The sequence below is a fragment of the Citrus clementina genome, unplaced genomic scaffold, assembly GCF_000493195.1.
Source record: "Citrus clementina cultivar Clemenules unplaced genomic scaffold, Citrus_clementina_v1.0 scaffold_5, whole genome shotgun sequence".
NCBI lineage: Eukaryota > Viridiplantae > Streptophyta > Magnoliopsida > Sapindales > Rutaceae > Citrus > Citrus x clementina.
The window spans coordinates 41931133-41952182 of NW_006262201.1; the positions used below are offsets into that span (position 1 = coordinate 41931133).

General features: G+C 36.3%; 6 protein-coding genes across 9 annotated transcripts; 3 read left to right on the top strand and 3 right to left on the bottom strand.

Annotated features, from left to right (window-relative positions):
* The first annotated feature begins 265 nt into the window (after positions 1-265).
* On the top strand, positions 266-2859 carry LOC18040646. Its single transcript, XM_006435120.2, has 5 exons — positions 266-620; positions 765-876; positions 1369-1433; positions 1533-2108; positions 2710-2859. Exons 1-5 carry the CDS (start codon positions 426-428, stop codon positions 2833-2835), a joined length of 1074 nt encoding a protein of 357 aa, XP_006435183.1. The 5' UTR covers positions 266-425; the 3' UTR covers positions 2836-2859.
* Positions 2860-3265: 406 nt separating this feature from the next.
* Positions 3266-3925, bottom strand: LOC18042563. Its single transcript, XM_006435119.2, has one exon. The coding sequence runs from the start codon at positions 3674-3676 to the stop codon at positions 3290-3292; it is 387 nt and encodes a 128-aa protein (XP_006435182.1). The 5' UTR covers positions 3677-3925; the 3' UTR covers positions 3266-3289.
* Positions 3926-4012: 87 nt separating this feature from the next.
* On the top strand, positions 4013-7670 carry LOC18042562 (ABC transporter F family member 4). 4 transcript variants are annotated; one of them, XM_024184112.1, is made up of 5 exons: positions 4013-4636; positions 4856-4981; positions 5094-5164; positions 6791-7131; positions 7325-7670. In XM_024184112.1, exons 1-4 carry the CDS (start codon positions 4364-4366, stop codon positions 7092-7094), a joined length of 774 nt encoding a protein of 257 aa, XP_024039880.1. In that variant the 5' UTR covers positions 4013-4363; the 3' UTR covers positions 7095-7131; positions 7325-7670. The 4 variants fall into 4 exon arrangements, with proteins under 4 accessions (XP_024039880.1, XP_006435185.1, XP_024039881.1 ...); XM_006435122.2 differs by lacking the exon at positions 7325-7670 and having other exon boundaries at positions 6791-7182; XM_024184113.1 differs by lacking the exon at positions 7325-7670 and having other exon boundaries at positions 4859-4981; positions 6791-7182.
* A 1542-nt stretch (positions 7671-9212) lies between these two features.
* Positions 9213-10989, top strand: LOC18042564. The gene is made up of 4 exons (XM_006435123.2): positions 9213-9718; positions 9870-9932; positions 10084-10161; positions 10256-10989. Exons 1-4 carry the CDS (start codon positions 9329-9331, stop codon positions 10703-10705), a joined length of 981 nt encoding a protein of 326 aa, XP_006435186.1. The 5' UTR covers positions 9213-9328; the 3' UTR covers positions 10706-10989.
* Positions 10990-12895: 1906 nt separating this feature from the next.
* On the bottom strand, positions 12896-15694 carry LOC18041058 (tubulin beta chain). The gene is made up of 3 exons (XM_006435124.2): positions 15160-15694; positions 13826-14095; positions 12896-13742 (listed from the first exon to the last, which is right to left on the bottom strand). Exons 1-3 carry the CDS (start codon positions 15557-15559, stop codon positions 13066-13068), a joined length of 1347 nt encoding a protein of 448 aa, XP_006435187.1. The 5' UTR covers positions 15560-15694; the 3' UTR covers positions 12896-13065.
* Positions 15695-16365: 671 nt separating this feature from the next.
* Positions 16366-20354, bottom strand: LOC18041059 (BRISC and BRCA1-A complex member 2). The gene is made up of 13 exons (XM_006435125.2): positions 20114-20354; positions 19945-20032; positions 19659-19848; positions 19475-19565; positions 18751-18786; positions 18518-18616; positions 18267-18397; positions 18091-18139; positions 17899-17988; positions 17758-17811; positions 17483-17548; positions 16737-16834; positions 16366-16659 (listed from the first exon to the last, which is right to left on the bottom strand). Exons 1-13 carry the CDS (start codon positions 20189-20191, stop codon positions 16584-16586), a joined length of 1146 nt encoding a protein of 381 aa, XP_006435188.1. The 5' UTR covers positions 20192-20354; the 3' UTR covers positions 16366-16583.
* Between the last annotated feature and the right edge of the window lie 696 nt (positions 20355-21050).

Genomic DNA, 21050 nt, shown 5'->3' on the forward strand with positions numbered 1-21050 from the left:
ATCTTAAATTAGGTTTTAAATACGGGAGGGTCATGATTTACTGGCATAAAGATATTAAAATTTGGTTAAATCCATAATTATTCTTTAATGTAGTTTCTTCTAATAATAGAACTATGATCATAAAAATAAGGTTTTAAAGGAGTCAAAAAGTACTACTGGGCTACAAAACTAATGGGCCGAATATATTGCAGTGGCGTTTTTTTTTTCCTGTACAAATTGCCCAGTTAACAAAAACTTGTATGTCATTTAGAATTAGAGAGTCGGGAGTTCAGTTCCCCATGCCCCATTCTTCTTTATTTATCTCTTTTAAAATAGGCCAGGACTCGACCGTTGAATCTCAACGGTACTATTTTGCTCAACACTGAAGAGCGCTAATTTCTTCTTCTGCTTCACAATCTTTTGCTCTAAATTACAAATTTTATCGAATGGGAAAAACAACGCGCTCTCAAGCCTCTTTGGAACGTCAAAAACGGGACAAAATCTTGGTCAAAATGTTGAAGTCCCAACAAGAACAGATCGAAACTCTCGTTAAAGAGAGAGAGATTCTCGAAGATCACTTAAAGATGCAACATGATAAGTGGGTATCTGATGTTCGTCTCTACGAAGATCATATCTCTCAAGTAAGCCCGGAGTTTTGTTGATTTTTGAAGCGGGGGTTTTGAATTTTTTGTGATTATTTATGTATTTATTTATTTCTTTTTTACTTTTAAGGTTTAATTGATATTTTGTTTATGGGGATCTTCTTGCGATCGTTTCGTTTGTAGATGAAGAGTGAAATTGTGTCACAAGAACTGATACACTTGCTTGATGCGGCGAAGTCTGATATGGTAGTGGGATTGAAGCTTAGAGAGGCTTCTCTTTTAAAGCTTATGTTAGGTCAGTATTTGTTGTTTTATGTGTTTTCTTGTTTATTTATTTATTTATTTCTTTTCACATTATTGGTTCTATTTTTGGGATCTTTGCAATTAATCATAGTATTTAAGTTCTCTCCAACACTGATAGTCTAATATGGTGAGTCGAATTATGAATTATCTGCTAACCAAGAAAACGTATCAGTCCTATAACATGTGAATTCAGCAGAAACAAGTTAGACCTGGTTAATTGGGATTGCGGGTGAGGGGCTAAATGGGTTAATTTGGTTTGAGTTTGTTGGGAATTTTCATTTAAATTTACTCTTTATAATATCAATGACACTGTCTTCTCCATTTTATATTAGTTACTGTGGCTGGGGCAACAATCATACACTTAGTAGTATTTTTACTCAAAAGTTTTCGGATGATTAGGTATTGAGGAGTATACTTATTAAGAGGCTCGACGTTCTAGTTTAACATAATAAAATGAATTTCATTACATTGTTCGTAATTGCAGAGTACACAGATGATCAGTTAGCAGATTTCATGGCCTGGTTTGACTTACTCAGACAAAAACCAAAAGTATGATCCTTTACTTTTTCTTTTTCTTTTTTCTCCCTGGAGATCTTTAAGGATTTTTTTTTTTAATTTTATTATGTAGTGATATTTTAATGTTTGCAGGATGGTGAACCGAAATCAATTGAGGTGTCTGCATTCTTGGATGAGAGGGCATTTCTATGGAACCAGTATAAGGTAATGGAAAATGATCTCACAAGTAAAATTAATAGCAAGCGTGCAGAAGTCGATCGAGCAAATGAAAGGATTGGGAAACTTCTTGCTAGCACGGAGCAGCTTCAGCTGTCTAACAATGAGAAGGATGAAACTATTGCAAAATTAAAAACACAAATTGCTCAGATGGAGACTGGTTCGAAAAAATGGAATACCGAAATCTCCAGACTTACTCAGGAGTTGGAGCTGTTGAGAAAGTCTAGAACTGCTTCGGATACACCAGTCTTAAATCGTTGCACTCGCATAGCAGGAGCTACAACTTCAAATGCAGGGGACAGTGTTCAGAATAGAAGTAGTACTGCTGGGATAAAAGGGCGGTTAAGAAAGTCTGGAAGTTCTTCGGTGACGCCTCTGTCAAATCATTCCACAACAACAGCTCAAAGTCTGGGAGGCAAGAATGGAGATAATGTTGTTGTGAATAAACAAATGCCAGCTGCACAAGTCCCTCTTCATGTGGACTCTGAAAAGGTACTTATGAGTTGATTATTACCTAAGTTTCAAAATTGGCTTTTCTTTTACTTTACTGAGTTACTTGTCGACTTAGATTCATGTGATCATTTTCTGCTTATTTCTGGATGCTTTTTGGATACATCAATTAAAATCTAACGTAAATTTTACCTTTCCCAAATGTGTTTTATGCAACATTAGCATGGCTTTTTGCAAGGGACATCTTACATTCTTACTCTAGTTTATTATGAACTGATGCGACAATCCTTTTAGATTTGATATTCAAGACTTAAATCAGCCTTATTAAATTGTGATTGAAGTTGGTATCATGTGATCAACTAAAAGGAAGAGTAACTTATGTGACTACTTGGCTAGTTCTCAGCCAAAGCCAGTACATTTATTATCTATCTTTTAGTTTAGTTAGAGGGATATCAGAATATGACATTAACTTTGCCATAATGTTAAAACACCCACATTTGTTTGGTTGGGGTTTACTAATACCAGAAGGGCATTATCACAAGTAAAGTCTTGTTGTTCAATGTAAAAGTAGAATAGATGAAATAATGAAATATCCCTTTATTTATTTTCATGTAAGCTCATCAAACAAATCTCTGTCGATCAGGTAACCAGAAGTTCAAAGAGAAAAGCAGTTGATGTAATTCCCATTTTGGACACTCCGAAGTTGTTCTCGTCTAAATTTAAATTTCCCAAATTGAAGAACTCGCTTCCTCATCTAAATGTGAGATGATCCTTCTAAACGGTGCCGCTGCACAAAATTAGACAACGTGTGGCTATATTTTTTTTGTGTTTGTTCAATGGGCTTCACTACCAGCTCTCTCTCTCTCTCGTTGTATTTTCTCTAGTGTCTTCGTGGATTTGATGTAAATTATATACTCAGTACCGTGGAGGTAAATATATCTGTAATTCACAGTTTCATGACTCCTTTTAAGCTCACATCTCTGTACTTGTTTATGAGGAATAGTTCAATGGAGCTTTTGGAGCATCATGGTTGTAACAGACATTCGTATGCATTTATATAACGTTGGATATTAATTGTGAAAAGAAAGAAATCACAAGTGCATAATATGATCCCTTTCATGAGGAACCATGAGACAATCAATACAAATTAAACTGGCTCTTTTAACTTAATAAACAAAGATACAACGTCCCTTTCAAAGGAAGGACAACGTTTTTTCAGTGGTCTAAAAACTGGGAGTCCACATGGATTGAATTTGAGACTGGTAAGAGACCAAGACCAGAAGCACAATCACAAGCGCCACCATAGACCAGGGCACGTTACTTGCCATATCATCCAAGCCTCGCCTTGTGAAACCAAGCCTAAAAGACCAGACTAACTGCGCAGCAAAAATCACCACCAAAGGCAAAATCAAAAGAAACAGCTTTAAGTTGAGCATAGTGTACTGCATCTGCAACCTGTACTTTATGTAAGATGAAACTGTCATAAGAAGAATAATAATCCCAAAAATGGCAAGTAAAGGAAGAGGAGGTGCTGAAAGGGAGCCTAGAGTCCGCTCTGTCCAGCCTTGCTTCCATGCTGGCCCTCTGCTTTCTCTGTGAAACAAACCCATCTCTCTTTGATCTTCAAGCTTTTTATTTGTTCTCAAACTTTAGGTTTTGTGAAGCTGGCTAGATACATTTATATATGCAAACTGCAAAGTGCTTGCTTTGGTATAAATTCTGGGGTTTTGATTCTATCTTCAACCCACCAATCTTTTGGCCATGGTGTTGATTGTTGATACCAAAATATTTTTTTTACTATTTTTATAAAATTTTGTATCAGTATAAATACATATAAAGTAGGAATATATTCTAAACGATTTTACTTGCACTCTTTATATATATATATATATAAAATCCAAAATTAAGTTCCTTCTGACGTGACTGGCTTCCCGGCATCCCGCCTTCCCCTATACGTGGTAGAATCGATGCGCGACAAGTGACATCCATGCATTGCACCGACGCATGAGATTGTGAATAGTGGGTCCGGCCCAAAGTCAAGCCCAAATACATAAGGTTTTGATCCGTCAAATTGGATTAGTCATTCACTTTCTTCTGAAACGACACCGTGCTGCTAATATTTTCTCCGCTGCGGTTTCAGTTTTTGCGTTGAAAACCTTAAGCCCCGAAACGGCAGGCTTTTTCACCTGACGAAAATAAGAAAGCCCCACAAAGGGAGCAGCGGCTTCCCAGCATAGCGACCACTTTACCAAATACCAATACCTGGGTATCAAAATCGAACTTCAAGGTCTCTGAAGATGCCGTCTGACGATGCAAAGGCAGTGAAGAAAGAAGACGAGAAGAGCTTGAGTTGCATGTTGGAGTCTCGCAAGAAGAAACCCACAAATGGCAGAGTTAAGAAATTAGAACCCAAAGATGAAGATGACGATGATGATTTTCAGAAACCCCTAAAAAAAGCTGCGTCTCGCTCTAAGGTCAAGAAGGAAAACAATGCCATTGATGATGATGATGATGATCACAAACCCATCTCCCTTAGGAACTCCTCTACTTCTACTAAGGCTGATAGCAAGGTTTTTCTTTTTGCTCTCTTTTTTTTAGTAAAAATTACTTTTATCTATCTGAAAAATGGAGGGAAGTTTTAAGAATAAGAGAAAACCCTCTCTCAAGTGCGCGTTCTAGCTTAACGGCTTCTTTGATTTTGGAAAATTTTGTTTAGTTTTAAGTAAGGCACTAGCTTTTACTTGATATTTTTGTGGTTTATTTATTTACTTTTAATTAATTAAATTGAGGAGAAGGAGGTGAAGAAGAAGAAAATCAAGGGGGAGGAGAAGAAATCTGAAGCTCAGCAGAATGGGAAGAAGAAGGAAAGGAAAGTTTTCGATTTGCCGGGTCAAAAGCGGGAACCTCCTGAGGAGGTAAATTATTGTCGTGTATCTTTGGTTAATTTTCTTTTAAGTGTTTGTTTTGGTTCTTGTTTTCTTGAATTCTTGAATGGTTTTTCAGTAATGGGGCATTTTGAAATTGCAGAGAGACCCCCTAAGGATTTTCTATGAAACACTGTATAAGCAAGTTCCCCACAGTGAAATGGCACAACTCTGGTGAGATGCTTTTTCCTGTTATTGTTTCCTTTTTTGTCCATAATTTAACACTTTTTTGTCATGCTGCATTTATATTTATTACCTTCAGCATTTGAACTTAGAAAAATAAAAATAGAAAGGAAAGAAAATTGTTTTAGTTCCCTCTATTTCCTCATGTATCAAGAAATACACAGACCATAAAGGTTATAATCTTATATCTGCTATTCATAATTGAAGAGGAACAGAAATCATGAGTATTGGGTGCCATTACAGCCAAACGTTAGGATTGCCTGTGCTTATATTGCTGGAGGCTGGTGGAAACAATGAAAACAGTGTTAAAAAATAGTGATATGGAAGTAGACTGCAAGATCTGAAAGGGATAAGCAAATTATTTAATGGGTGTGAAATGGAACTTCTCTTGGTAGAAAAAACACTATTTAATCATCGTTTCACAAAATCTTCACCTTAGGGCAACAAATTAGAGGTTGCAATTGGAGATGACTGGAGAAATCCTGCATTTTATAGATTTTTGTGAAGCATTGATGTGCAAGATGACTGAATTGGATTGAGACATTGTGACATTCATAGTAGTCATAGTGCTATTTATTTGTGTAACTTTTGAGTTCGTATTATTGCAGAATTGGTATATTATTTGGACAAAGTGGAGTATTGAGCGTTTTCATTTTCCTGAATCGGTGGGATTCAGTCACCAACTTGCTACTACTATTGTGCTTCCTTTCTTGCCTCCTTATAGGGGTCTAGCATTTGCTTTCAAGGATGGGTGTTATTTTCAATTGTAGACTACCTTGTTTGGCAGTCCCTAACCACCACTTCTCATATATGAGCATGTGGGATCTATATCCCTAGGCAGCCCAATTTTTGGTTCTAGTGAAAGAACTGGAGATACTTTTTGCTTACAATCTGGTATTCATTTTATTTTCTCTGAATTAATTCATAAACTTGCATTTGTTTAATTCTCTTACATTTTAAGTGTGAAAAGTTGTCCTAGTATTTGCTCTTAACCTTTCTTCTATGAAGCTGATAAACATTAAAAGCTATCCCAGTTAATTTCTGGTAAAATGGTTGTAATCGAAAGGTTTCTTTCCTTTTTCTTGCATAATCTTCTCATAATGGAGTGGAACCTCAATATAACTTTTTTGGTCAATTGATAGTGGCTGAAATACACATCCACGATTCTCATTTGTCTGCTCTTTGTTATCTTAAAGAAAAAGGATGAAAGACAAAACAGTTTCCATGAATTGAAACTTTTGATGTTGCTCAAGTGGCAGGTGTATGAAATTATTAATAATGAATGTTTTCTTTCTTGTTGATCCAATTCCCAAAGGGGTAGGTGGAATTGATTACTGAATTTAATGCAGAATTAGTGTATGGATTGAATGCTCTACTTTCTAGATTCTAGTAAATTAAGAATATACATTATGATCCTAATCTTGATCAAACTCCTAGTAATTGGAAACTTGTCTTATAGATCATTATTCAGTTGATTTAGCTCATTTGAACCAGTGAAAACTCAGTCTTCTACTGTTTTTTTATACCAAATTATTTGCTTTCTCTGCACTTTGGTCTCTGTGTTGACACTTTGAAGCCTGTATTAATAGAAATATACATATCTCTATGTTATTGCAGGATGATGGAATCTGGTTTACTCTCATTTGATGCGGCAAAGAAAGTTTTTGAAAGAAAACAGACAAAGAATAAGTTCAGTTCCCCAATAAAAGCAATTTCTGCCGTAGAGAGAAACACTGATTCTGTAACTGTAAAGAAAAAACCACCATCTTCCCCAGTTTCTCTATATAGGAGGAGCACAACAGAATCAAAAGTTGCTGCAAAGCAGTCAAGGAAGCGGAAGGTTGATGATGGAAGCTCCGAGGATGACTCTGATGATGACTTCTCAGTGAAAAAGGTGGTGAAGAAACCAAAAGCCAAGTGATTGAGTATTTTTTCCACCCTTTATTCACTGTCACTCGGTAAACATTGTATTTTTAATGACCTTATACTGCTGATTAAAAATGAAATTGATGTTCTTAACAACTGTTTAGTAAAATTTATGGAACATGCGATGGCATGTATTTCTTCTTCTAAATGACTGGCACTTATAGTTAACATTTAGTTACATGTTACTGCATATCTAATAATTACTATCCACGATATTATTTTTAGAAGTTCAGAAAAGCAGGGAAAGAGCCCATGGAAACTCCGAATTGGTGGCCTCAATGGTTAAAAAGTTTAGATGAAATTTCTGATGGCAAGACTGCCAAAACATGCTGTGAGTCTGTCGCATGATTACCAAAGCAATGGCTACCAACCAGCGTGGACATGGTGTAAGGTTCATTCCATGATATTTTATCATCTGTGGCCCGAAATATTCGAACGACTTTTGGCCAAGAAATATCACAAATGCAAATTTTGAGAAGGAATAAAACCAATCGAAACAGCATGATCAATGATGCGTCCATTTGAAAACCCGAAGAAAGTCCATCGTTCGGGTGCCACTGGGGAAATTGGAACTATGACTGACAAAAGTTTAGAAATTACTTATTTCAATTTAGCTTCAAAAAGTATAATAATATTGTCTTCACATTTTTCGGGAAATTGTTCCCATTAATTCTGTGGCTATGTCGCATCAGGTATATCTTTTCTAAATTCTAAATGGTCCTTGTCAGCATGCTGACGGACCTCATTGCCAACGTGGTTTTTTTTTTTTTGGACATAAAAGTATATTGTGAAATTCCAAATACATTTTTATTTCAATAATAGCATCTTTAATTAATTAATTAATTAATTTGGTAAATCAAGATTTGAAAATCGATAGTAAAAACTAATAAAACTAATTTCCAGACCTTTTTCTCTACAAATATTTCTGCTTGCAAGAGCTTTCGCTCACTCGAAATTCAGAAAGAGTAAAAACAGGCCCAGAAAAAATTCCTGACCATTTTATTTTTTTTAATTATTATTATTATTATTATTATTATTATTTTCTTTTGTTTTAAGATTGTACGTATGAAATCTCAGTGTTTTATATCATTTTTCTACGATTGCACGGAAGATTCAACATCAACGCCTTTGCCAACTTCTCCAAGAAGAAACTTATGCTGGAAAAGTTTTGACACTTGTTTTATACATACAACGCTTTCGGCTTTGGTTTCTCGTTCTATGTTATTTTGTGCCTCTTCTGTAGCAAGATGTGCAATTTCATTATCGTACGATGTTGTTAGCGCAAGTGCGCAACACGCGAAAGATTCAAACATTTTTCCTCTTTCTTATTTAATTAATTAATCGTGCATCTTTATTTTCTCTTTTTTTTTTACTGTTCATTTTGATTGCTCAATATAAGCATTTATGATCTAATTCAGTGAAGGAAATTAATGCTATTGTTTTGACAATAAATCAGATTAATTAAAAACAAAAGTAATATGATTGAAAAAAAGTAAATCATGATCTAATTGACTAGAAATTTTAGAATGCATCAAAAGTACTTTATTAATCAAGACTCAAAATCATCATAATTTATTTGCATAATGCTAACGATTATCTTAGACCTCATTTTATATGAGAGAGTAAAAGCATTTTTTTGTTCTTTCAAATTCAATCAAATAAGTGAATAAATTAAAGAATTTCACCAAAATGGGCTTTGAATTAATGATTCGGAAAGGAGTGCAGCAGAATATGTTTTCGTTTTCCATACGGGCGCCCAAGTTTCAGTGAATTGTTAGATTTACCGGAGGTTATGATTGAAAATATTGTAGATTAATAACATTTAGATCCCTCAATGTATATATTTTTGCAGGAATGATATATATATATAGTGTGCCTATTTGTACCAAACAGGTGTCGTTACCAGTATGGGAGTACGGAGCTATATTAAAGTGAGAGAGAAAAGATAAAAAATTTAAAATAACGAAAAAGACCATAATAAACCCTAGACTAATCTGAATCTCCCATGTTTCGCCACGTGTCGCCAGACCCACCCCGGGCAAGGATTTCTCGTGCCAATATTAACGAAAGAAACCTCCCTTTCCAAGCTAATTAAAACAAAACAATATCCAGTCTCGCCTCCTCTCTCCTCTCTACTCTTTTCTCCTTAATTTGTCTCCGCAGAACTTACGTTCTTGTTTTAATTAATCAAATCATTCTTTTGATTAAAACAAGAAGTAAGTTTAAGCAATGAAACGCAGTGGCTGTGGCGGCAGCGATTATTATTCTCGGTTTCACAATTTAAATATTACAATGGACAAGTCCGAGTTGGAAGCCGCAGTGATATTACTAGAGCTTCCTTATCTAATGGCCGGATCAGAGCCTCCGTCTCGACATGAATTTTCCCTCAAATGGGGAGCAACGAGAAAGAGGTCCTCTCTGATATCATCATTACAATCACAGCCGTCCGTTCCTGTTGCGGTGGTGGGCCCTACCCCTACTCCCACTCCTTCAACATGTGAGACCGAGAAAGAGAAGCGTTCCAAGGCTCTCAGCCCTGCATCGCCGTTATTGTTTTCGCCTAGTGAATCTGATGAGAAAACTAAACACCACTCCAAACCAAAGCTTTCTTTAAAAAGGGTATGTTTTTGTTTTTGTTTCCCTTATTTTTATTTTTATTTTCAATTGCGGGTTTTCAGGGTTTCTTTAGATGTGTTTATTTTCTTGATTTTCAGTTTTGGCAGTACTTTCTTTAATTTGTGTGTTTACCAAATACCAATTGCTGTTGCAGAAGAAAGAAGAGTTCTTGAAGATGGAAAAAGAGTTGACCGAGAGCAACCGGGTTTTCAAAGCAGTAACTTTTTTTAATTAATTCTTCTAGTACAGTTGATTTGTCCTTTTCTTGGATTTTACCCTAACAAAAGAGCATGTGTGCAACATTATCTCTCTCACTCTCTCTTCCAAAAATAATTATTAATTTTTTTTATTTTGTTTAATTGGAACAGGAAATAAATAAATTGAAGGGTTATTATGATCAACAGAAAGCTCTTAACTTGAAGTTAAAAGAAGCAGTGAAAGAAAGGGTAATTTTTCTGTCCTCTCTTTTTCTTTTTTCCTCTTTTTAATTATTTATTTGTTTATAAATTATTAATTTTATTTACTTATCTTCTACAACAGATGATTTATGAACTTCAAATGCAACAACCACAGAGCCAATTGAGCTTGGATAATGCAATGGAATCGACCTCGATCCAGGGCGCAGTCCAGTTCGATGCTCGGAATCAGCACCAGCAAAGTCCCTACGTGGCACATCAGCAACCGCTCATCATGGATCGAACGGCTCACAACATTAAAAGTTCAGAGTACCAATATGGGCAAAAGCAAAAGCAAAACCTCTCCTGCTTACCATCCAACGGGGGAGGATTGTTCATGGTCAAAGGTAACAGAGTGGGCCCGTCTCTTCCCCTTGATCTGAACGCCCCGCTAGAGGAGTCTTTCGCGATGGAGTTTGGAAATAGTGGTGATACTATTTCTAGGGCGGCCCTGGCTGCTCAAGCGAGACAAAAGAGGATTCAGATTTGCAGGTCTAAGACTACTAACAAATTGCGTACTCCCTTTTGTAGATGAGTTTCAGTTTCAGTTTCATTTGGGTGAATTAATTAATTAATTAATTCGGCATATTATAAGCATATTGTTTGGAGTTGAGTAACTGTTCAAAACTGTAAATTAGAGAGGCTCTAGAGATTTTTGTTTGATTTTTTGTTACATATTCTTAAATTTCTCGTTTGAACATCTTTCGCATCTGTATTCTCTCATTCTCTGCGTGATTCCAATTTCCAAAATTGGAAAGTCAAATCCTCTGTGTTTTTTTATTGATAGTAGAAATAACGAAGCTTTGCTAAAACATTTGCCCCGCGACGAGGCAGGGTTGCTTTTTAAGGGTTTTATTTCCCATCTTTTCGCTAGTAACCAATTTGGAAGAATTAATTTCATATCTTAAATATCTTTAATTTGTTAATTAATTAGCTTAATATTAATTAATTTTAACCTTATTCACGTATTGTAAAGGTGACGCACGTTGTCCAAGTCATCGCAAAATGTTTCTGGTTGCGGTAATGGCATTGCTGAACTTTCACTAGTTACTCGTTTCAATTATTGATTTGCAAAGAATTAATGAGTGCCGTGATACCTCCACGTGTATCTTTCAAGCACAATTCTTCTACATACATTTCCCTTTCTAGCCTCGAGACGGAGGCTTCAGCGATCAGTGCAGTAGCGATTGCACTTTGAGACTTATCCGGAAGCAAAACCACCCCATTTACAAGTAGAGAATACAAACAGAGCAGTTCATAACAAGTACTGACAAATGTCTGGTTGTGGTTGATTTGTGCTCAACAAAGACTTGTGGATCGCGCGAGGCGAAAAAGGATATCTCAGCCCAGCCACCCAGCCCATTTGCAAGCCCAATCTGCTGTAAGAGGATGTGACCGTTTTTCACGAAATGAAAATGGCAAATGGAAAAATGATAAAGAGACTTGTACAAGACAAAAGAACTTAACCTTAGTTCAGTTTTAACTAACCATAGTTAAGTCATCCGTAAAAGTCTTAACCCTAGGGTTTAGTTTGTGTTTAGATATAAATCATATTGTTAAAGAAAGTCACGGCTGCCTCCTTCTTAACTTCGAAATCTGGCGTGGCTTCTTCTTGAATCTTGATCGCTTAACCAGGGAATAATTTCTTGCTCCATCTCCCTCGTCACAAATTTTTTTATTTCCACTTGTTTCATAAAATGTGTTCTTTTTCATTTTTTTAATATTAAAATTTAAAGGGTAAGGGTGTGCAAATGATGAGGATTATATTGAGCTATGAGAAGCTCCCGGTTTATATATACTGGGGGGGGGCTGTGTTTCAACTCGTACTTCCATGACTCTGATGCATACTTATTTGTTTGTTTTTTTTTTTTTAGTTTTTAATTAGGGTAATTCTTCGAGATTCGACTGTGTTTCATATTTAGTTTACTATGACCATCTGATCTTATTCCTTTAAAAATGAAGCTAGCCAGTCGGGCGAAGTTTAGTAGGTTCGAATTCGATCACTTGCATTAGAATCCATCCGTTTGTCATAATAAACAAACTAAAGACTAATTTGCATACTTGTGTCTTACATAATAAATATAGTTTTTCTTTGAAGTTATAGGATAATTCTATCAACTTATCATATGGGTGATCGTCAGGCGTATGCATTGTTCGATTATACCTAGAGCCTGAGGGTTTGCTTTCTGCTACTTCAGTCTGTAGATTAGTTAGGGGCTGCCAACGGCCCATACGGCTGCATTTGATCAGGACTTACGTCACCTTATTGAAATTTCATGAAAATTATAGAAGATTTTACGCTGTTGCAATTAATTGTCTATAGAATAATATAATATTAATCAACCGCTAAGGGTCATACCTAGCGTTAGCGTATTACTCTCCGCAAAGTAAATCGTTATACACACACACACACACGTGTACTCAAATTCCACAATGAACGTTCCAAGGAAAAATATATTCACATTTCCTAAGAAACTGGATTGCCAAAAATGTGAGTGAAGCTATTGGTCTTTTCCTGTTTCTAATTAATTAAATAATTTTATATTTAAGTAATATTTTTATATTAAACAGTGTTTTTGAATTTATAATTTAAAATATATATAATTTTTTTAATATTTATTACACATCATATTACTGAATTACATCAGATATTTATAACTGTTATTACATATTATGCCACATCATAGCATTTTTACAGGCTTAAATTGGAAATTAAAGCCCTTTCTAAAGGTGATCAAACTAACAATTCTTTATTCAAATGCTCGAAAAGAACAACGAACAATATCGTCTTAAAAGACAGAAATTGTAAACAACAACAAAAGAAGCCACAGTACAAGGGGGTTGGTCTCATCAAGCGTTCTTTTTCTGTGGTTGCCCTTTGATTGCTACCCTTTCTTAGCCCTCGAAGCTCTCCTCAAGGCCCTCCTCATACTCTTCCTCATCATCAGCTGTTGCATCCTGATATTGTTGGTACTCAGCCACCAAGTCATTCATGTTGCTCTCTGCCTCAGTGAACTCCATCTCATCCATACCCTCCCCAGTATACCAATGCAAAAAGGCCTTACGCCGGAACATGGCAGTAAACTGTTCACTCACCCTCCTGAACATCTCTTGGATGGATGTTGAGTTACCAATAAAAGTAGATGCCATCTTCAGACCACGTGGTGGAATATCGCACACGCTGGACTTCACATTGTTGGGGATCCACTCCACAAAGTAGGATGAATTCTTGTTCTGTACATTAATCATCTGCTCATCCACCTCTTTGGTGCTCATCTTTCCTCTGAACATGGCTGAGGCTGTGAGGTAGCGCCCATGGCGGGGGTCAGCAGCACACATCATATTCTTGGCATCCCACATTTGCTGGGTCAGCTCTGGCACAGTGAGGGAGATATATTGCTGGGATCCCCGTGAGGTGAGTGGTGCAAATCCCACCATGAAGAAATGAAGACGTGGGAATGGGATCAGATTAACAGCCAGCTTCCTGAGGTCAGAGTTGAGCTGCCCAGGGAACCTCAGGCAGCAAGTGACACCACTCATAGTTGCAGAAATCAAGTGATTCAAGTCACCAACTGCAAATTAGAGGCACAAGAAAAAAAAGGATCAATATTTTCCTAGTTTTCATTATTTTCACAAATATTGTTTTGATACTCACAGCTTGGAGTGCTAAGCTTTAGAGTCCGGAAGCAAATATCATAAAGAGCTTCGTTGTCAAGAACCATGCATTCATCAGCATTCTCAACCAACTGGTGCACAGAAAGGGTCGCATTATATGGCTCCACCACTGTGTCAGAGACCTTCGGAGAAGGGAACACAGAGAAAGTCATCATCATCCTGTCTGGGTATTCCTCTCTAATCTTTGATATCAAGAGAGTTCCCATGCCAGAACCTGTACCTCCTCCCAGTGAGTGGCACACCTGAAAGCCTGGCCCAAGACAACAACAGCAAACAAGTTTGATCAGCCAATTTTAAAACAACAGGATGAACCATTCATTACTAGCCAGTGAAGAGGTTATAATCCATTCATTTCAATCCAATCCAAACAACAAAGGAAATAGCATATGAATCCTAGTTGTCTTCATATAAACAGTGAATCTTCAGAAAAGAGTCAAACAAGAACAAGCTACTCTAAATCCATTTTACTCCCACGAATAGCACCTTACAAACTGCAGACAAGGTACCATATATCATTCTATACAACATCACTCAAGAATCCAATCAAATGAAATTTGTATGCAAAATCCACCAATCTGAAGAGATCATTTCATTACAACATCAATTAAACAATAAAATTGCCGCAATGATCCCAAGATTATCAATTACACTTATGACATTTTTGGTAACAATCCAATGTCCCATGCAGAGCAAGGTTCAAGGTATCTCAAAAATCATCAACTTCATATTGTACCTAATAACCAAGATCTGATGATCACATTTACGCTGCAATTTATCCCACCATCTAAATATGATAATCTTCATAGTCTTCACAAGATTAAATTACTATTTTACTGTTCATCATCTTTTCACCGAGTCCATATTCTATAAAATGCAAAGCTGGCAGGGGCCAACATGGCTACAGAAATGGGGCTTCAAAACTGTACAAGATCCACTTTTTGTGTCAATTTACAAATAGTAAAGAAACGGTATAGTGAAAAAAATTATTCATGAGGTTGGGCAATCACAATCATGATAAGAAGAAATTAATAAATATCACAAATTTGCAAAAAGGCTCAATTACAGTATGTCCCCACTCTACAGTGTCTCCACACCAGACAAAAATGGGCCCCACTGATAACAACTCAACCTTATCAGAAGCATATGCCATACGATCAAATGATAATCAATCGACCACACAGTTGATATTTGAGGTTTTTTTCTTTTCTTTTTTCTTTTTTTCACTTTAGTATTTACAAAATATCAGAATTCAGGTCAACAATTAAGAATATGAATAACAAAAGGAAATGGATAATTCGAAAAACCAAAAGGTACCTTGCAAGCAATCACAGTTCTCTGCCTCCTTACGAACGACGTCAAGAACAGCGTCGATCAATTCGGCGCCTTCAGTATAATGACCTTTGGCCCAGTTATTGCCCGCACCGGATTGTCCAAAAACGAAGTTATCAGGTCGAAAGATCTGGCCGTACGGGCCGGATCTGATACTATCCATGGTACCGGGTTCAAGATCCATGAGAACAGCCCGAGGCACGTACCTTCCACCGGAAGCTTCGTTGTAGTAGACATTGATCCGCTCCAGTTGAAGATCCTCAACGCCGTCACCTCTATACTTCCCCGTGGGGTCCACGCCATGCTCGTCGCAAATGACTTCCCAGAATTTGGATCCGATTTGGTTGCCGCATTGGCCTCCTTGAATGTGCAAGATCTCTCTCATTTATCTCAAACGGAAAGGAAACGAAGAGAAAATGAATTGAAGATTTAGAGAGAGAGAGAGAGAGAGAGAGAGAGAGAGAGACGATATGATCTGAAGAAGATTAAGATTTAAGAGAGAGTGAGAGAGAATCGGAGGGAGCCGAGCAAGGAAATAATAATAATTATAAAGAGCAGCGGTGCTATTTCTCAAGGTGTGCTGTCATGTGTGTTTGAGAGAGAGTACGGACAACCAACTAACTGTACAGCATGGGGTCCGCACGTTACGACGGGGCATCGTTTATGATTCTTTGCATCTATTATACGGAGTTATCGAAGGTATCTTATGCAGCTGTTCGATAAAAATTTCAGACGGTGAAAAAATAAAATTTTGTTATTTTATATTTTTTACATTCATTAAATTTTAATCAAATGATTACGGAACAGTTATATATTTTATATTATTAAGTAAAGTAATAAGTGCCCTACTATATATATTATCTAATTTCAGAATGTGAACGTCGGTTGTTCTAACTTCATTTTTCATTCACCGTTACGGTCCCGTTCTGTTCTTCAAATATCAGGCCGCAGCGTTATGAATTGCCACGTGTAATGATCCGAGGGTCATAACTGTCAAATGGCAGCTGGCATGGGCCTGTCGCTTTCTCCGGATAATCAACTAAAATTTCCGGACCATAAATTGTATATTCTCATTGGCCCCGGAGTACCAGTGTAGTGAATAATTATATGATACACCAACGAAAGGGGTGATCCTTCATTGATTGTCAGTTCACCATTGTGCGAACCAAATTAACGTGGCACTCAAGGAATAATAAAAGCTTGGACGGGAAACTAAATTGAGTTGCTTCATTTCTTTATGAACAAATACAACACAAAAGGCTAATGAACATTATACCAATACTGACGCAAAAGCTAATTCGCAAATGTCAAGGAAAAGAATTCGAGAATACAGTTTCCACACATTACACAACTTTGAATGGTACTATGGGCTAAAACAAATGAAAGGCTAATTCTTTCATGACAATGCACTAGTGTTGGTTCTGTTGAAGTTGGGCTTCGTTGCAGTACTTTTTAAAGTTCACAGATTCATCAACCAAAAATTCGCTGCCAAATGTTTATTCAGATTAGAAAAATGCATGAAAAAAATGGACCAATAACTAGAAATGATAGAAAGCACTCACAATGTTCTCTCAGCCATTTGTGAATGTTCCCATCTTGGACTCCAAGGATAATCTGTCAGAAGGGGTGATTTGATCGGCATGCCTTGAGAGTTGAAATACTACAAAATCATATTATCGTAGCTTTGATCAGAAAGGATTGAACAAGAACAGGATGATGCCGTTAGGCTTCAAATCTAATTTTCGGGGAAGAACAATACGGTACAGTAAATGACAGAGTATCAAGAGATTGAACCACAGATATGAAGAGATCATCAAACCCATCTTAAAGTTTCACAGCTCCTTGGATATATTGATGATGGTCTAATCTTTTTACTGTGGATGGTATATTCACTATCATACAAATTTCCTTGACTAGCTCTCCATGATGAATAAAAATATGACAGCACTAGTATCATTTCAAGCAATCTAGGCAATAAAGTTCATATTATTTTATTTTATATTAACAGATAATGGTAGCAAAATAATCACCATATGCAATACTAGTCACAAGACACTGCTCGATTTTGTAATGTACGTATCAATATCTTATCAACCTATAGTTCTGACTTCTGAAGTCAAAAGGAAAGGCTATTGAGAGAACCCAATGCGAGTTGTCTTGCCTCGTCCTATATTAACGACTAGCAACTATATTCATATTCTCTTTTTTCTTGATTCAATGAAAAAACCCATGGGCAAATTACACACATCTTCAAGCAACAAATACAATATAATGTCTAATAAATTTGTAGATTGGAGAAGTATCATACCATGGAACTTTGAAGCATGAGAGATGGCTGCTGCTTTGGAAATTGAGTTGAAAGGAAAAATAGCACCTGCAGTACATAAAACCATGAGGTGGCCAAAAGAAAATCCAACCATAAAATGACGATACAAAAAGAATGATGTCGAGAAATGATTAAGACAAAGAATAACATAAATAGTGTGCCTAACAATTTGATATGGCATAACCCTCTTAGCGTCATGCACTCACTATCACCTGTTTTAAGTATGTAAAATGAAGGTAGTGAAGAAATTATCATACCAAGAATGAGAAAGCACCAGAGGCAACAAAAAACATAGACTTTCTGTAAAAAACCTGAGATAAAAAGCCATAAGAACCTACGTCAGTCTCAATACCAAACATTTAATTCTGCAGGAAAAAAGCATACATAAAAATGCCTACCGAATCAGTCTCTATCGGTCTTCCAAATAGAGGAGCTAATGCTTCAATAAAGCGTCTTCTAACTTCGATTAATGAAACTGCCTCTGAGACCTACAATATGAAAAAATGCTGATAACATAAAAGAAAACATTATGCAACACTCGCTATTATTACCAATTTAAATGCACCATCAAAGAAAGAAATGCAGCTGACCTGTCTCTCAAGGGTTTCTTCTAGATGGGGAAGGTATTCAGCCATACACCTATAAGCAGATAAGAAAGGTTAAAACAATTTTTAGCACAAATCATACACATGGTTGTAGGGTTAAAAGAAAAGAGAAACCATAACGATATGCAATGTATAAAGATAGACCAGAATGCATAACTTACATTCCGTCCAACCATGGAGGAAGTTTGACATCATCAACAGAAAACAGTGACTTCAACGCAGGTGTTGACATTAATTTAAGATGAGGTGCTGAAGGAGCAGAAACATACTTTCTATTAACAGGATATATCACCTGTACCCATCAGCAAATCCATAAAAGTTTTAAGTAGGGCAAAAGATGATTGCTGGAGAAAAAATGCCAAGAATTTTTAAACAAAAAAGGAACGTTGAAGCAGACATAAGAGAAATCAACCTGCAAGGATATTTTCTGTGGATGTCTCCAGGGGCACCCCACCACCATTTTATTTATGTTCATATCCATGAGAGGCACGGCAAATTTGACCTCCTCTGGCTACGCTAAAATTCAGAGGCATAGAAACCACAAATATAAATAAATAAATGAATAAATAAATAAATAAAAACTATACACATTATCAGCTCATAAGCTAATTAAAATGATCTGAACATGTTTATTTCAGTAAGTACCTTTTCAACACCTGAACTCATATGCATTTCAATACCCTGCCAGAATGGAGTGAATTAAACAAAGTTATACTTTTCAGAATACAAAAGAATTCCATCCATGAACTGGCATTCCAAACAAAAGAAAAGCAATATCAACATAGTGCATTAAAATGCAATACAAAAGGAGGGAGGTGCTTATAATGTTTGCATACAGGCATTTAATGGCCAGTAATATATTATATACATACATACATACATACATACTAAGACACTGGTCCAAGTTTCCTCACAGGCCTATTTCGTCCTCTCTAGATATCCAAGAGAGCAAAGAATAAAAGAGACCCCTAAAAATTGGGATCTCCTGTAAACCAAGTGAGATGTCCTACATGTTAGCACTATAAGTAGTTTAATCAGAACCATGCAACAATTATCTTCTTGTTCCTGCCGCTCATGATTTTGCTATTGCTCATGATTTCTCTTTTCCTCTCCATTTCATTGTCATGTCCTCATAAGCAATACTAAAGCTCTTGAAATATACGTCCATATTTTGGACTTCTCACTTTCCATTAGTTTATCAATGTAAGGGCTTGAAAAACCAACAACTTATGCAACTTTTGTTCTTGTAAAAGTACTCAAAGAGATAGAACTAAAATTGAGCAAATCTTGTGAAATAAAGATTTAGCAGAATCACACAAACATTTATATAATCAATATGCAAATAAAATGCTAAAATTCAAAGTATTACCTCCCTGGATAACATAGTGCAAATTTCAAATTTCAACCGATCATCATCGACTTCCCCAACACGCTTCCGCTGGTAGGACATGTATTGATCCCTACAAGCAAAATAGTCCAAACTCATCCCTAATCACACATGTTTTCAACCTCAAGCATGTGAAAAACAAACACCCAAAAACTCAAAGCACAACCTTAATTCCCAAATGAGAGCCAGCAGCCGTGTGGGATCTTTGTTATTCCAAGTAGCCAAACTGTTCTTAATTGACCTTGAATCCCCTTCTCCCCCACTCTCATTGTAAAATGGATGAAATCCTTCATCTTCAGGGCCAAATATAACATCGGGAGGTACATGTGGAAACTCTGCATTGTATATAACATCCCCTAAAACAACGCTAAGAGACAATAATCAGTACAAAAAAGAAAAAAATAAAATAAAACAAAATACAGGTTGAGTAAATTCTTTAAAATGATACTGACATTTGATAGTGTCTAAACAGTAAGGTATGAGCAAAGTGAACCGATCAAGAGTATTCGAGTACTTGCTCCCAGACCACGCCTGTTCAACCTGCAAATGAAATCCAATTAGGATTTAACACGATTATAGCATATAATTATTAATTTAGCAAGGAAATCCCAGATTAAATACCCTGACGGGATGAGCGAAGTGATTAATGAGGTAATGAAGCTGAGCTGAGATGAAAGGAGGGAATCCATCATACGTCATCGTTATGTACAATCGGTCGGTGGGAGACTGCTTTTGTTGGTGGCGTTGCTACTGAAAGTGTCACCGGCGATCTACACGATTGTCTGCCGCTCAGCTCGATGTGGGAAAATGGAGTCCGACGAACGACATCGTTTGGGTGATGAAATGCTTGATTAACTATTATTGGGCTGTTTCTGGATCTTTAATGGGGCTTGAGAGCCCAGTTGATTCCATTAACGGCAAGCCCAATTGCTTGGGGTTAAAGACCTAAAGTTAAATGACTTTAATAATATTTTTTTTTTTAATTCGATTATACACAGATTGTTACTGATATTACATCGGACATTACAATTACAATATTTATAATCATGCTAAACAACTGGGACCACCGCCATACATTAACCCACTGAAGCACTTGCCCAAATACTTTAAACCCTCTCTAATATTCGAGGGGTGCCTACTCCACTCACATTTTGTAAGAGAGAGATTGTCTCCACTCAATTAGTTGATAATTGAGAAAGAACTGAAACTAACCTTTATAATACTCTTATGAATGCTCGAATCCTTGCACTCAACATTGTAAGTACAAGACTTCTTCCATTGGACCAAAGGCTCATTGGTGACTTGAATAATAATTATACACACCTACAAACAGCTTTACATATTCGTACAAAACAAATTCATGTGGTATGAAGTAATTAGTTGATTTAAAGAATAATGTGATTAACATTGCATTTTTATTCAATGTTTTTATTTTTCAACCAATTCTTTCAAAGTCCTTATATCATTATTGAAATTATTTAAACTCTAATGGCGTGTTTGATTTGAAGAAATATAAAAAGAAGAAAGGAGAAGAAAACAAAAAAAATAAAAGGAGAAA